Source organism: Pristiophorus japonicus, chromosome 11 (assembly GCF_044704955.1).
Source record: "Pristiophorus japonicus isolate sPriJap1 chromosome 11, sPriJap1.hap1, whole genome shotgun sequence".
Classification (NCBI taxonomy): Eukaryota; Metazoa; Chordata; class Chondrichthyes; family Pristiophoridae; genus Pristiophorus; species Pristiophorus japonicus.
This window is the reverse complement of record NC_091987.1, coordinates 195,366,718-195,382,574: the sequence shown is the minus strand read 5'-3', so window position 1 is coordinate 195,382,574 and position 15,857 is coordinate 195,366,718. Positions and strand designations below refer to the sequence as shown.

General features: G+C 41.7%; 1 protein-coding gene across 1 annotated transcript; it reads left to right on the top strand.

Moving 5' to 3' along the window:
- Window positions 1–274: 274 nt before the first annotated feature.
- LOC139275903 (uncharacterized) lies at window positions 275–14,370 on the top strand. Its single transcript, XM_070893124.1, has 4 exons — window positions 275–463; window positions 7,395–7,587; window positions 10,939–10,997; window positions 11,959–14,370. The coding sequence occupies exons 1-4, from the start codon at window positions 310–312 to the stop codon at window positions 12,282–12,284; spliced, it is 732 nt and encodes a 243-aa protein (XP_070749225.1). The 5' UTR covers window positions 275–309; the 3' UTR covers window positions 12,285–14,370.
- The last annotated feature ends 1,487 nt before the right edge of the window (window positions 14,371–15,857 follow it).

Genomic DNA, 15,857 nt, shown 5'->3' with positions numbered 1-15,857 from the left:
TACAAATTTGATATTTGGGGGATTCAGGTATTCATGGCATGTAGCTAACTACGCCAGAACCACATGTCAAGTCTTAAAAATCAGTTTGTCTAAAATGTGTGAAAGAGGGCTGGTGGGGAAAAAAAGGAAGCTGGTTAAAATGCCATCAGATAGTGTCATCAATATTCAAATCGCTCGAATTTAAATAACCTGGGGGAGGTGCATCCACCGTGTATTTAAGTCTGCACCTGACATTCAAGAATCATCAGATTCAGTGCCTGACAACGTTTCACATCTTTAGCAGCCCAGAGGAGCTTCCAGCAGAGAGAAATGGCTTTAGTTTTACCTATTCTACTTCTTTGCCTGTTTATTCAGTGTGGATCAGCCCTCAAAGAATTGTGCATGCTTTCGGGTGAAATGCCGGGAGATAACTTCAATTTTACAATTGTTCCAGAATACTACATGCCAAACACTAACTACACTGGTGAGTTGCTGATCAACCTCACAAAAGGCATAATTTGTTCTTTTGTGTATCAATTTCTTAAAACTTTGTTAAACTTCCTTTAAAACCTTAAAAATGGTATTCGTAAGTATTCTTTCCATTCCATAGGATTTCAGGTCACTGGATCTATCTTTTTTGTTGAATATTTTAGTTTGTTTTCACCCTATTTTCTTTTGGGTAAAGCTTGTTTGTGAGCTGTGAGATGCAAAGGCTCTGTAGCACTTAGAACTAACAGGCTGTACATGTGGGGAGGAAGATTTCCATTCTGCATAAGGCGCAGTGAATTCATAAACACCGTTCTTTTTAAATATCAGTTTACAAACTTGCTGCACTTAGAGCACAGAGGGACTGTGCCCGGATGGGTGTATAAAAGCTTTAGACCTTTTCCGTGTTTAAGAAATATTTCATTGAGTTGTAGAAATTTGATTTTAAACAATCTGTGTTGATTGACTTCTGAGCCAGGCTACCTTAACCGAGCAGTACGTGCTTGCATTATTTGTCAAATTGCAGTGCGCATTGTGGCAGCTCCTGTTTGGCGCTTGTACAGAAATACAGTGAGAGGCTGTGGGGCAATTATGCATGATGAAATATTAAACTGTGCTGCAATTTTGTATGGGTCCTTCCAGAGATAAACATATCGCAAATAAGTAATTGAACTTTTGCAGTGACTTTGTAACCAATGTAGATTGTAGAGAGCATATAGATTGTTTAAATCGGAAATAAATACCCTTACAAAAATGTGCTCAATAAATGTCTGCACTGAACACAGGAATTTGGGACTAAGAGTGGATAAAGGTGTTTATATCATGTACAGGGTGAGCTTTTCCACAGTCTCCTCAGTGTCCTAAAAGAGAGTGTAGTGAAATATGTGAGGGAATCTTCACTCCCCCTGATCGACGGGAAAGAAAAATGGGATGGTTCGTTTCCACCGATCTGCTTTTTTGCCGAGGATCCCATTGGGCCTCTGCTGCATCAGGCTCCTTGCCACACGCTGGCCCCGCCCCTTCTCGGCCCCGAGACCCTCGCAACATTCCCCCTTTACCTTGTTGTCGGCGGACTTTTCGTGATGCCGGAGGGCGTCCTCTAAGCTTCCCGACCTTGGTCCTCTCCCCGCCAGAAGCTAATAAGCAGCATTGAAGTGAGGCCCGGCAGTCGATACCTGCTGGGCCTCCAATTCAAACCACCCATTCCCACCAGCTTCCCGCCCAGGAGTTAAAATTTTATAGCATAATATCTGTGTAATTTTACTTCTGTTTTTAAAGTTAGTGCCATGGGTGTGACACCAAGCATACACATCAGAAGTTCCAGCTTCAATTCCCTGTCTGTGACAGGTCAGCTGATCATCATGGGAGCAATAGTTGGGAGTACAACAATTTATTGCAGTACCCCAGGCTAGCAAGAGAAAATCCAACCATCCTTCCTGCTCCTGTTAGCTATGCAGTAACGCCTGCTAAACTGTACAAGTGGTGGCAGGTTCAAGCTTGCCTGTAGCATTTTCCATAACAATTTGCATTAGAGCAGAGAAGGTTGCGAGGAGATCTGATCGAGGTGCTCAAAGTCATGAGGGGCCTGGACAAAGTAGATAGAGAGGAACTGTTCCCATTGGCGGAAGGGTCGAGAACCACAGGGCACAGATTTAAGGTGACTGGCAGAAGAACCAAAGGTGACATGAGGAAAAACGTTCACGCAGCGAGTGGTTAGGATCTGGAATGCGTTGCCTGAAAGGGTGGTGGAGGCAGACTCAATCGTGGCTTTCAAAAGGGAATTGGATTAGTATCAGAAGGAAAACAATTGCAGGGCTATGAGGAAAGGGTGGGGAAGTGGGACTAGCTGAGGTGCTCTTGCAGAGAGGCGGCATGGGCTTGACGGGCTAAATGGCCTCCTACTGTGCTGTAACCATTCTATGATGTATATAGCAGCTTCAATGTAGTAAAACATCCCAAGGTGCTTGAAGGAGTGTAGTCAGACAAAAATTGACACCGTGCCAAAGAAGGAGCCATTAGGGCAGGTGAGCAAACGCTTGGTCAACAGCCTCAAAAAAACCTGCCAATACTCCAAGTTCACACACAAACAGCGACCGTTTGGGTGAAATCCTGGAGGGCTGTGGAACCGCAGCCCAAAAAATTTCAATGCCTTTAGAAGGAAAAACGAGGTGAAAAAAAATTCCCCAAATATGTCAAATTAACACACTGTGGAAGTTAAGTATTGGGAAGATTAATGTTTGTATTTTCTTTTTTCTCCCTTTGAGACAATGGAAGAACGGGGTGGTGCTGTGGGTTGGGAAATAGGCCCTTCACAAAATGCAAGTTTGAATTCTCTCCAAACTGGAATGAAAGACTCCTGTTCTGATGGCTGTGGTGAAGTGAGATTTGTTAGTCGCAGCCCAGTCCCTATTAGGTATGAGGCCACACCTTAGTCTGCAACAACAGCGTGCACCTACACCGTGCCTTTAATGTAGCAAAAGTGCCCTAAGATGCTTAACTCTTGCTTGGGAATTTACCTAATAAGAACATAAGAACATAAGAAATCGGAGCAGGAGTAGGCCATACGGCCCCTCGAGCCTGCTCCGCCATTTAATAAGATCATGGCTGATCTGATCATGGACTCAGCTCCACTTCCCTCCCACTCCCCATAGCCCCTTATCCCCTTATCGTTTAAGAAACTGTCTATTTGTGTCTTAAATTTATTCAATGTCCCAGCATCCACAGCTTTCTGAGGCAGCAAATTCCACAGATTTACAACCCTCTGAGAGAAGAAATTTCTCCTCATCTCTGTTTTAAATGGGCGGCCCCTTATTCTAAGATCATGCCATCTAGTTCTAGTCTCCCCTATCAGTGGAAACATCCTCTTTGCATCTACCTTGTCAAGCTCCCTCATAATCTTATTTGTTTCGATAAGATCACCTCTCATTCTTCTGAATTCCAATGAGTAGAGGCCCAACTTCCTCAACCTTTCCTCATAAGTCAAACCCCCTCATCCCCGGAATCAACCGAGTGAACCTTCTCTGAACTGCCTCCAAAGCAAGTATATCCTTTCGAAATATGGAAACCAAAACTGCATGCAGTATTCTAGGTGTGGCCTCACCAATATCTTATATAGCTGTAGCAAGACTTCCCTGCTTTTATACTCCATCCCCTTTGCAATAAAGGCCAAGGTATCATTGGCCTTCCTGATCACTTGCTGTACCTGCATACTATCCTTTTGTGTTTCATGCACAAGTACCCCCAGGTCCCACTGTACTGTGACACTTTGCAATCTTTCTCCATTTAAATAATAATTTGCTCTTTGATTTTTTTTTCTGCCAAAGTGCATGACCTCACTTTCCAACATTATACTCCATCTGCCAAATTTTTGCTCATTCACTTAGCCTGTCTATGTCCTTTTGCAGATGTTTTGTGTCCTCCTCACTCATTGCTTTTCCTCCCATCTTTATATCGTCAGCAAACTTGGCTACGTTACACTCAGTCCCCTTCTTCCAAGTTGTTAATATAGATTGTAAATAGTTGGGGTCCCAGCACTGATCTCTGCGGCACCCCACTAGTTACTGGTTGCCAACCAGAGAATCAAAGTCAGAAAACAGTAAAGGGAGGTGGCTGATGACAAGATTGAACCGATCGGACTTACGGAGGCTTTCCAAAGTGGGGAGAGATGTGACAAGGCGAGAGATGGGCACAGGGAATTCCAGATTGTTTGAAATAAGTGGCAGAATGTTGAAAAGAAGGGTGGGAGAGGGTGGTGGGGTGGGGGGGGCGGTAATAAATCATACAAAGGTTGGAAGAGCTGTGAATGCAAGTTGTGTTGCATGAGGGCATGGAGGGATTTGTAAACAAGGAATTTGAAATCCGTGATTTGGGAGATTGGGAACCAATGGAACTCAGCAAGGATCAGGGTAATATGTGAGCAGCCCTTAGTGCAGGATTGGATGCGGGCAGTGAAGTTTGCATGCTGATGAGGGTTAAAGTGGCAAAAGGGCAAGCTAGGGATAAAAACAGGCAACATTATAGAGGTGGATGTATGCGACTGTGCCTTCAACTGCCCAGACCCCACTTTCTGGAATTCTTTCCTTAAAGCCGTACACCTTTCCATCTCCTTCCCCATTAAAACCTACCTCTTCGATCAAGCTTTCGGTCACTTCCACTAATTTCTTGTTTGTTGGGCAAAGTGTCCATTTGTCTCTAATTTCCGAGGCACTTTGCGTGACAATTTTCTATATTAAAGGAGCTTTATAAATGCAGCTCACTGTTGTTGTCTTCGTGATGGACTGGTTGTGGTCTTTGAAGTTCAGCTCAGAGTTGAACAGGGCACTGAGGTTGCACACTGTCAGGTTCACCTTGAGCAAGCAACTGGAGATCATGGGCTGAGGTGCAGTTTCTGATAAAAGCGGAACAGGCTGGCTTTGGTCTTGCTAATGTTGAGCAGCAAGTTATGACTTCTTCACAACTTGATGTTGGACAAGCAGGCAGAAAGGAAAGCAGCAGTCATGGAATTTAGTGCAGTGGTAGAGACATAAAGCCGGATATTGTTGGTATATATGTAAAAGCTTGCGCACAACAGTCACTAAGTAGCAGCATATGGATGAGGAATAGGAGGACTCCAAGTATGCAACCTGAGGGCACAATGGAAGTGACGCAAGGCGCTTGATGCCTGTAGTTTTGAAAGGAGTGGAGGGCGGAGACAGTGCCTGAGGAGAAGGAACAGTTGACAAAACCTCCCACAACACAACACTAATTTGGAAATGTTCTTCAATAGACAGGTGCTGCAGGAAGCACTCTTTGACATGGGGATTGAAAAAGCATAGATGTGTTCCCCATGCTATATCTGGCCAGCAATGTTCAATAGCTAGTATCTGAGTCCATTAAGTCAATGACCAAATCTAGCAACCTGTGTCCTCTATTTCCCAGGAGACATTACTTTAATTTATATGTTTTGGGCTAAATTTTATTACTCTTCAAGGTGAGGGACAGTAACATTAGGGAATGGGATGCTGTTCCAGCTCGGCCTGCTGCGTTGAACAGCCCAGGTTAGTTATAGCGTGGCCAGATACAGAGAAAATCTCCATTTATTCCGCCCGACATATATGTGCCTTATCCCCACCCTCAAATAGTACCTGTACTGTATCAATGTGAATGTTTAAGCTCTCACTAGCTGAGGCGAAGTTCTCCCTGAGAGATTGGCAGTTTGGTGGATTCTTCTGTAACCTGTGAACAGTTTTATGCTGTTAGTCTTGTTTTTATGCTCACCAAACACTCAATGGATCAAAGTTGTAATCATTAATATGGTTGTATATAGCATCGGCACAATAAAATTGATAGCCAACGAGTCTAGTCATTCTTCCACATTGATGTCAATCCACATTTTAAAGAGGAACAGAGCAAAGCAAAGCAGAAGCCTTTACCCGAGGGTAAAAAATAAAATGTCTGAGTGGAGAATATTTGGGCTGGAATTTAGGCTTTTATGATTTTGGGGCGATAATGGCAGCGGGGTGGGTACGCTCGTAGCCAGGAATAATTTCTGCACTTCCGGGTGGACAGGTTGGGCAAGAGTTCAAACTCGCGCTGGTGCGGTGACCAGGGGCGTTGCACACCGGGCGCAAAACCGGACCCGAGGATCGCTGTGGGGCGCTGGAGACTGAATGATCACCCAGAACACCTCACCGCCGCCATTGCCGCCGCTCCGGGGCAAAAACCGGAGGGCAGCAGACCGGAAAATCCAGCCCAATCTTTATTTCTGAGTTTGAATTCAGCTCTGGTTGATGGGATGGACGTTTTCCTTGTCTGCCAGCTGTGTGGATCCTCCTGTATAAATCAGCACTGGCAGCCTCAATCCAGTTCCCAATAAGAACAGACCCATAATACAAAAGAAGCACTGAATTTCCAAGCTCACCCAGAGAATCAGCAAGGAGAGCCTGTGTGAGCAGTCGGAAATGTTGGACAATGTGCTGGAGAACACTCTTATGAGGTTGAAATAAACATAAATCCTTATCTTCTACAAAAGTGGAGACTTCAAATTGGAAGTGTTTGATGTTGAAAGTAGACAAAGTATTTACTTCCTCAGCAATGATATCTCACATTGGTGATGAGAAATAAAAATGACAAAAACTTGCCAAGTTAAAATGAAAAGAACTCCAACCCTAAACCATGAATTGACAGTGACATAAATGCTGGAGATGCTGGACAATCAATATTTGAAGAGAAAAGGCATGCTAATATTTTGGCTGGAGATTCTTAACAGTGACTGATAGAGAATAACTAGACAGGATTTATAGTCAAATTGGAGATTAAATTGCTTGTCAATGGCCTTATACGCTATGCTTGTACACACCTTGCTTAGTTAGTGACTTATAGCAGGTAATAATCCAAGTACATGCTGGTGGAGGAAAATCTGGCCCTCCACCCCCTTCTTCTCGCCAGCACATATTGATAAATCACGAATATGCTGCCCACCATTATTTGACTTGCTGATAGCGGGCACAATTTCTCACCTGCGCATTAAAATTAAAAAAATGCTGGAAATAATCAGTGGGGCAATCAGTGTCTGGAAAGACAAGATGGGTTAATATTTTGGAGGTATTTCTCAGGGTAATGACTACATCAAAGTATTTGTCATGTCATTGTTTCATTGGCCAGTGAGGTCTCCAACCAAGGTCTGTAGCTGAAGAGGTACATTAGCAAAGGAAATTCTTTTTTTTATTTGCCAGTGAATCATTTTTAGAACAGTATCAGATGATATTGTACTCTAGTGTTGGTACTAACACGTATATGTGCAACACAAAATGATCTTCACATACCCTTCAAATTTCAACAAAATGGCTTTAAATTGCTGCTACTGACAGCCCCATGTACAGCTAAATGTCTATATTTCCGTGCATTGCATTCCATGCAAATAACAATACAGTGTGTTTGCTTTTTCCTAGTTACCATTCTAGGATCTGAACTTGTTGGCGTGGCTCTGTCAATGTCCAACAACAACACAGCCATTGGAACTTGGATAAACAATGCCGAAAACTGCACTGGAATTTATGGAAAGAGAAACCTAACACTGACTGAAACATGGACTTCACCTGCAAGCATGAATGACTCAGGCTTGAACATATCCGTTACATTTATGTATGGTTTAATGTCATTTCTCCCATTATAGATTCTTATAAATTTCTTCTCCTTAATGTCCATTCAATATGCCCAAGCATCTAATGGTGTGTAATATGTATAATGCATAAATATCATACAAAGGAGTTTGTTAATCATAGAGGACCTATACACCATTTGTCATGGATTTTGTACTTGTGTGAGATATAAGACATTTAGGCCCAAGTTTCCACATGATTTGCTCCTGATTTTTAGGAGCAACTGGTGGAGAACGGAGTACCTTAGAAATCGGAATTCTCCACATTTAAGTTTTCTGCAGTTCTAGTCAGGTAGAACAGTTTCACTTTTGAACAGAATTTTTTTTCAAAAGGAGACGTGTCCGGCCACTGACACCTGCTTTGAAAGTTTCCACAGTGAAAACATACTCCAAACTAACTTAGAATGGAGTAAGTGAAGATTTTTGTAGGCTTGAAAAAACCTTGTCTACACATTAAAAAATCAGGCGCAGGTTACAAATTAGGCGTCGGGAACGAAGTGGGGGGGGGAGGGGGGGGAAGGGAAGTCATTACATTCTACAATAAATCCTTAGTTATACTTATACAAATATTATACAAATAAATCCAACCTGAATAAAAATTTATAAGCAAAGAAAAGATTAAATAAACCATGTTCCTACCTGTGTGAAAGTGCTTCAGGCAGGCCTTTCAGGCAGCGGTTTGCCGTCGGGACTGACCAACGGCAGGGGGAGGGAGGGAGAAGGTTGCAGGAAGCCTCATTACTTGAGGCAGCCATTTGCCGTCGGGCCTGACGGACGGCAAGGGGAGAAAGCTGCAAGAAGCCTCGGTGCTGATCATGGAAGGGCAATGTGGTTTTATTAAAAAATGTTAAAAATTGAACAGCTACAAAGAATTTGAATAGTCTCAAACAAGTGCATGTGTCCTGTTTATCACAGTCTATCTTTAATTGCAGAATGCACTCCCTCACCCTCACACACAGAAATATCAAGAAAATTAAAATACAAGCCTTTGCAAGGGTTCAATAAACAAATTTTCACTTTTTCTGCAGCACTTTTTAAAATGGCCGAGTGCCAATGTTTCCTTCACGCGCAGGGTTGCCGGCACGAAAAAAACTCATTTAAATTGTACCCGCCCCCTCCTACTTACAAAATCGGCGCAAGTGGTAGGCTCCGCCCTCTGGGCGCCGCGCCAAACAGACATCGAGCTGCAAAGCGCTCGAGAATAGCGCGTTTTTTTTCAGGCGCCGTTTTCGGCGCGAAAAACAGGCGCCCAGCTCGGAGGGGCGCCTGTTTTGCCGCATGTGGAAACTTGGGGCCTTAAAACCAGCGCAACTTGACCTGCTCTTTAAAATCATAGCTCTGCAGTGGTGGGCATAAAATTAACCAATGCACATCTACAGGAGTTAAGTAGAAATTGTACAGTGAATGGCAGATTGAATTGTCAGTTTTTATCTGGTGGACAACACATGTGTTGTTTCTCAAGGAGGGACAGCACATGAATGGGCCTCAAGTTTTGTCTACAAAGGCAAGAAAATTGTGCAGGACCTTGGACAACCACATCAGAAATTGTTTCTAAAGCACGTCACAGTTACCCATTTATCTTTTAGAAATCATTTTGGCTGCAATGTTACAAAACAAATAAATAGCCTTCACTCTTTGATTGTCTTAACATGATTTGATCAGTCATCTTGGTTAACCCTTGCCACTAGATCAAGACCAAGCTCTGTCAAGTCCATGTGGTGGCTGGTGTGCAATGGCCACCCCTCGTTAAAAGAATCCACGTACAGGCATCTTCCACCCTTCAATATGTAACTCAGGACCTAAAATGTCAGGTCCCTCATTGAAACACCTGTGAACTCATCCCTTTTTGGTGTGAAACAAGTCATCCTCTATACGAGGGACTGCCGAATACTATAGTCCAGAGGATCATTGATAATGGCCTAAGAATTGCAGCCTCTCCGGGTGCGTACGATGAGCGCACACGCCCGAAGAGGCCTTGCCAATGGCGGTTCTCGGCGTGCGATGTACATTCGCCAAGAACTGGCTTTTGCGATCTGTCAAAATGTCTTTTGACAGATCGCACGCATCCCTGGGAGAAGGACATTCGCAGGCGGAGATTTGGACTATTTGCCCAACTTTTGCCCAACAAATGTCCTTCAAACCCTTACTTCTACTTGTACCAGCATAAGAGTTTTGAAATATAGAAAAATTTAATGTTATTACTTATTTTTATAGTAAAAAACCTATCTATGTCGGTAAGTTTATTTTTAACACTATTAAATCATTTTTTTTAATTCAAAAAAATACATTTTTCTCCAAAATGTAGTGTTTTTTTATGTATGTAGGTGTTTTATTTGATTATAGGAGTATTCTTACTGATAGCAATGGGAGCTCGGAGCTCCCATTACTCTGAATGAAAATACTACATTGTGATTGGTAGTCCAGGCCCATGTGATATCAGGATACGCAGATGCTCCTGGAAGACATAGGCCTGTACAGTGGACTGCATAACTAGGCCTTGGAGCAGAAGTCTATGTTCCTCTGGGACCACCAGGTCTTCTCATTAAAAACATTTTGGTCGGTGGCGCCTGCCCGCAGGAAGCCTCCGACCACAATATTCGGGCCATTGAATCATATTACTAACTATTCACATTGGGCAGATGTAGAATATAGGAACAGTTACTGTAAAGGAACAAACAAAAAATAGGAAAAGACCAGCTGGTCCATTGAATCTACCCCATCCACCATCTCTCCCTTCAAAAACCCCATTACATAGCAAGCAAAAAAACAATGCAAACTTGGCTGGGAGGTTTCTTAATACTGTCCACTCCAGTAAACCAGAAGATTCGGTGTTCCACTTTCTACATGTCCAACTGCACTTCAAAAGTACTTCATTGGCTGTAAAGTGCTTTGGGACATCCTGAGGTTGTGAAAGGCGCTATATAAATGCAAGTCTTTCTTTATATAAAATTAAATAAGTTGCCCAAACAGAGAGCTTCATGGCAATGACTCATCATTTCTTGAGGTAATGATTAATTCTCATGGTGAGAAAGCTTGTGGTCGACAAAGAGAACAGAGCATTGCCCATTTGTATTGTCTTTATTTTTAAAGGGACTGGCCACACAAATGATGAAATGGAGGAAAAGTCCAATATAGGATTTGCAAACTAACCTTATATCATGTCATTTTTGATTTCCATTCATGTATAAATAGCAACGGAGGGATTTTCAACATTTGTCTTTATCGGGTGGGCAGAACAATCACACTGGGTAGATTTGAATATAATTCAAGGTGTTGCTTAACATGTAATTATAAATAAAGAGATGTGCCTTCATGTTTTTCTATCTTTTGTCCAGTGCATACGTCAAGAGGACTAATGGAAGTATATACAAAAAAAGCTCTGTACTCACTAAAGGTAGAATTTATTTCCATGTATATTAATGAATGGATAGTTACAGTATGATTAAGAGCATTTTACATGATTTTAATTCCTATGATTTTTTTTAGCTTTTTTTGTCCACATTATTTTAAGATGTGAATACTTCAGAAAATGTTTTGAATTCTACCCCCTCCTCCTCCAATGACCTAGTCAGTAATTGCTCTACCTCTTGTAATACTACGTCATACGGACCAGTAGAGTACAGGTCCCATCCTTGAACTGTATTTAGTTAACTGCTCTCAGTCAGAGCAGCCAATAGACACTGCAGTTGACCTGAACACCAATCTGCTTATGAAGGTAGAAACTCGCCTGGTTTCCTGCTCCTATTCATTGTCCAATGAATCTAGAAAGTAAATGTATGGGAGTTCAGTTAGGACAGGATTTGGATTTTTTTCCTCCATCATCACTGTCTAGGTTTGCTCTAAGGAATGACTACTTCGATGAGGGATGTTAGGGTCTGTGGAATCATACCTTAGAACATTTAAAAGGGGAGAAGGTAGTCAGAAGTGGGAACCATGGCTGATTCCCTTACCATGGAGCCCACAGGGAAATTGTACCACTGCAGTTACTGTTCCATCTGAGGTCAGTCAACTCACTCAGATATAACTGAGGAAATTCTGGGATGGATTAGTGTTACACCAAGCATTACTTTTAATTATATGGCTTTTTTAGATACGTGTCTCAGAACTAGAAGCTTAAAACAGTTCTACGACAAACTACCAAATGTATTCTTTTTAAGGGATAGGGAACTGAGGAACTCCATGGTTGAATTAAGTATGATGATTATATATTTCATGTGTGATTAAACCCAAATATAAATTTGAAATCTATTCAGACTGAAAAGTGTCCTGGTGGCAAATATTTAACGGTTACTGCTCATCCAATATAACCAAATTCTTAAAATTATTTGATTAATATAATGGTTCTTTTTACACAGCTCCTGGCTCCACAGGTGTTACAACTGTTATGAACGTCCCGATGAGTACCAATATGACCACAGCGTATGTTAATATGACCACAGCTTATGTTAATATGACCACAGCGTATGTTAATATGACCACAGCATATGTTAATATGACCACAGCGTATGTTAATATGACCACAACATATGTTAATATGACCACGATGTACAATAATATCACCACTACTTCAACCATGAGAACAACTGTAAAGGTCACGGCAGGTGCTATCACCTTCAAGCCACTGGGTGGATTTGCTAGTATGATGTTGCTATTTGTTACACTCCGAGAATTACTGTTATAAAAAGTTTGAAATGCCTACCTTCACGGTTTCTAGCAGCAAGGTTTGCCACTAACACCTGCAGTCACGAAGCCCACTAAACCATGCCCAGTCCTTTTCTAGTAAAAAAATAAGTCCTTTTCATCTGCACTCTCAATTTTAAGGGACCAATATTGGAAAATGCAATTTTTGTAGCTACTTTTGCTTTCTATTAACAAAAGAGTTTGCATATTTGCCACAATTACAAATATTGTACTCTGCTTCTCACTGTCTCAAGTATCAGCTGGTACCCAGTTCAAACCAGTCCAGGAGCTTGCTCTGCTCCTTACTAGACTTCTGCTCAGGACTGTAAATAATTGTTTACTTCTGCATAGAGTTGAGCTTTATTGGAAATATAAACCCCTTTGGAATATCAGCAAAATCCTTCAATATGTCTATATGGGCCTAATTATTTATAGGCTCTTTTAGTTCTTATCTGTGATTAAATTGCCACATCTTTTCCGACCCCCTTCTTTTATTCTATTTGCCTCGGTATTTCTGGACTGGGGTCACAGTTTGCATATTCAACAGCTTCACTGTGGAAGCACTATCAAAATCACTCAGGTATTTTGGGTCACCCGTTGAATTGCTTGACTTTGTTTTCAATGTAGCTTTAACAAGAGGTTGCACTGAAACCCTTGACCAACTAACATGACAGATGTTTCAGTAGACAACCATGATCATGAACCCAAGAAAAGCCTCAACATTGGAATACCTACATTTTAAAAATAAAAAGTATTATGTAACTGGTTTCTGTCTCGTTAGGATCCTATTCCACTCTGCAAATTACAGCTAAAGTCTATTAGATTCCCAATGCAGTAATCTCCTATACATAGAAACATAGAAAATAGATGCAGGAGTAGGCCATTCGACCCTTCGAGCCTGCACCACCATTCAATATGATCATGGCTGATCATGCAACTTCAATACCTCATTCCTGCTTTCTCTCCATACCCCTTGATCCCTTTAGCAGTAAGGACCACATCTAACTCCCTTTTGAACATATCTAACGAACTGGCCTCAAAAACTTTCTGTGGTAGAGAATTCCACAGGTTCACAATTCTCTGAGTGAAGAAGTTTCTCCTCATCTTGGTACTAAATGGCTTACCCCTTATCCTTAGACTGTGACCCTTAGTTCTGGACTTCCCCAATATAGGGAACATTCTTTTTGCATCTAACCTGTCCAATCCTGTCAGAATTTATATGTTTCTATGAGATCCCATTGCATAATTTTATAAATGCTAGCAGATTATATTGATTAATTTTTCATTTGGAGAATCACTATTATTTAGTGGAATACACTAACAACCACCAGCCCCCTAATCGAACCATGTTTTCCAATATATTTGAACTGCAAAATTCATCAAAAAGATCAATAAGACTACCTGTTACTTTTTGTTTCCTATTAATAAAATTTTCATGCGATTGTTGATCTTCCTAAAACGTCAAAGGGAGAAGCAACAACTATATGAATAATTATCCTCTAGCTTTTGTGAAGTATCTTGCTTCACTTGGCCTTGAATGTTGCACAGTACAAATCCTTCTCGAGCATTCATCATGGTTCCAGTCTATTATCCTTCTTGTAGGTATTCGGTGTAAAAGTACAGTGCACTTTGCTCTCTGACTCCAAAATGAAATGGTTTTCAATCACAAATGTTATCGTTGATCCTACATGATAATTATTAATCATTGCTTTGGTTTTACTTTTTACATATTTAATGTCACTTCATGACTCCAATTAATGTTTTAATTGTCTAAAATTAAATATTTAACTGTGCTCCATTGGTATTTGGTTACGAAGAAAATTGCACAATTCGATACAATCCAGACATGATACCAAAAGCAATCATCTTTTGAAGCACTGCCCATTTTATGAAGACTTGCAAACATTGACAGGCGAGCCTGAAACTGTCCTAAAAATGAAGTATGTATTTGCTGGTACAGTGCCTAAGGATAAAGCCGAGGTGGATGATTACTGTTAGAAATGTATTGAACTGTTTATACATAAGATGAAGTGATTTACAAAAGCATTGTTCATCTCTTTAATAATAAAAGTTGATTTTGATCTTTATATATGTATCTTGACTATTTTTTAACAAGTATAGGAATTAGTCAGTGGTATAGATCGTTGGCCAAGCAGCAACTGTGCTTCCCCTCTGAGTTGAAAAAAAACTAAGATGGGAATCTGAGGCAATTTTTGATCTTTAAACAAAGCAAAATAGTCATTGTCCAGGAGCAATTTTTTAACTGAGGAAGAAGGAGGGGTGTAACTACTAGAAATTAAAGATTTAAAATTAAAAGAAGATGTTGAAAACAAGTTATGTAGTTCTGCAATTACATTTTTACATTGTCTGGGAGATTACAGTGCCTAGATTTTTTGCTTATGTTACTCGGTGGGATCTGACAGAAAATTCTTTTGTAGCCGTTCTACCAGGCCACCACTTGCCCTCTTCACAGCTGCTTCATCAACATCATACACAGTCCCTCGGAATCGAGGAAGACTTGCTTCCACTCTTAGCATGAGTTCTTAGGTGGCTGTACAGTCCAATACGAGAACCACATGTTCTGTCACAGGTGGGACAGAGAGTCATTGAGAGAAAGGGTGGGCAGGGAACCTGGTTTGCCGCACGCTCCTTCCGCTGCCTGCGCTTGATTTCTGCATGCTCTCGGCAACGATACTCGAGGAGCTCAGCACCCTCCCGAATGCACTTTATCCACTTAGGGCAGTCTATGTCCCAGGCGTCAGTGGGGATGTCGCACTTTATCAGGGAGGCTTTGAAGATGTCCTTGTTAGCTGGTTAAGGGAACATGAGACATAGTTTCAGAAGCGACATTAAACCAAGGTCCTGTCTGCCCTCTCAGGTAGGCCAAAAAAGATCCCGAAGAAGAAGAGCAGAAGAATTCACTCCGGTGTCCTGGCCAATATTTATCCCTCAACCAACATCACTAAAACAGATTATCTGGCCATTATCACATTGCTGTCTATGGGACCCTTGTTGTGCACAGATTGGCTGCTGCGTTTCGTTACATTACAACAGTGACTACATTTAACAAGTACTTCATTGGCTGTAGAGTGCTTTGAGATGTCCTGACGTTGTGACAAGAGCTATATAAATGCAAATTCTGCTTTCTTTCTTTCATTTGCCCAAATATGGGCAGCTGTATTTTAACTATGCCCAGATGGCATACAATGTATTTCCCATTATTTGTATCTTAGCACTGATGGGAGCTAAAGCCCTCCCTCCCCAGAACTATGGCCCTCCCTCCCCCCACCAGGAAGTCAAATAATTTTCCCAGCCCTCCAAATGAAAAACATTTTTTTTTTCCTCCGCCAGCTCTCAGCTGCCACAGCGACCTCCGTTAAGCTACACTGTGCCAGGCCTCTGTCCCTTCCTCCAGGGACCAGAAAGTCTGCCAAGAAAGTGCAATTGCCCATGACCCTGTAAAAAATACACCCGGGGTCAGGAAGCCTCCGTCAGACAGGTGGAACTCCCATTTCCGTTGGCACGATAACTGGGCATAAAATCTGGGTCGGTTTTTTGAAAGTGAACTTGGGGC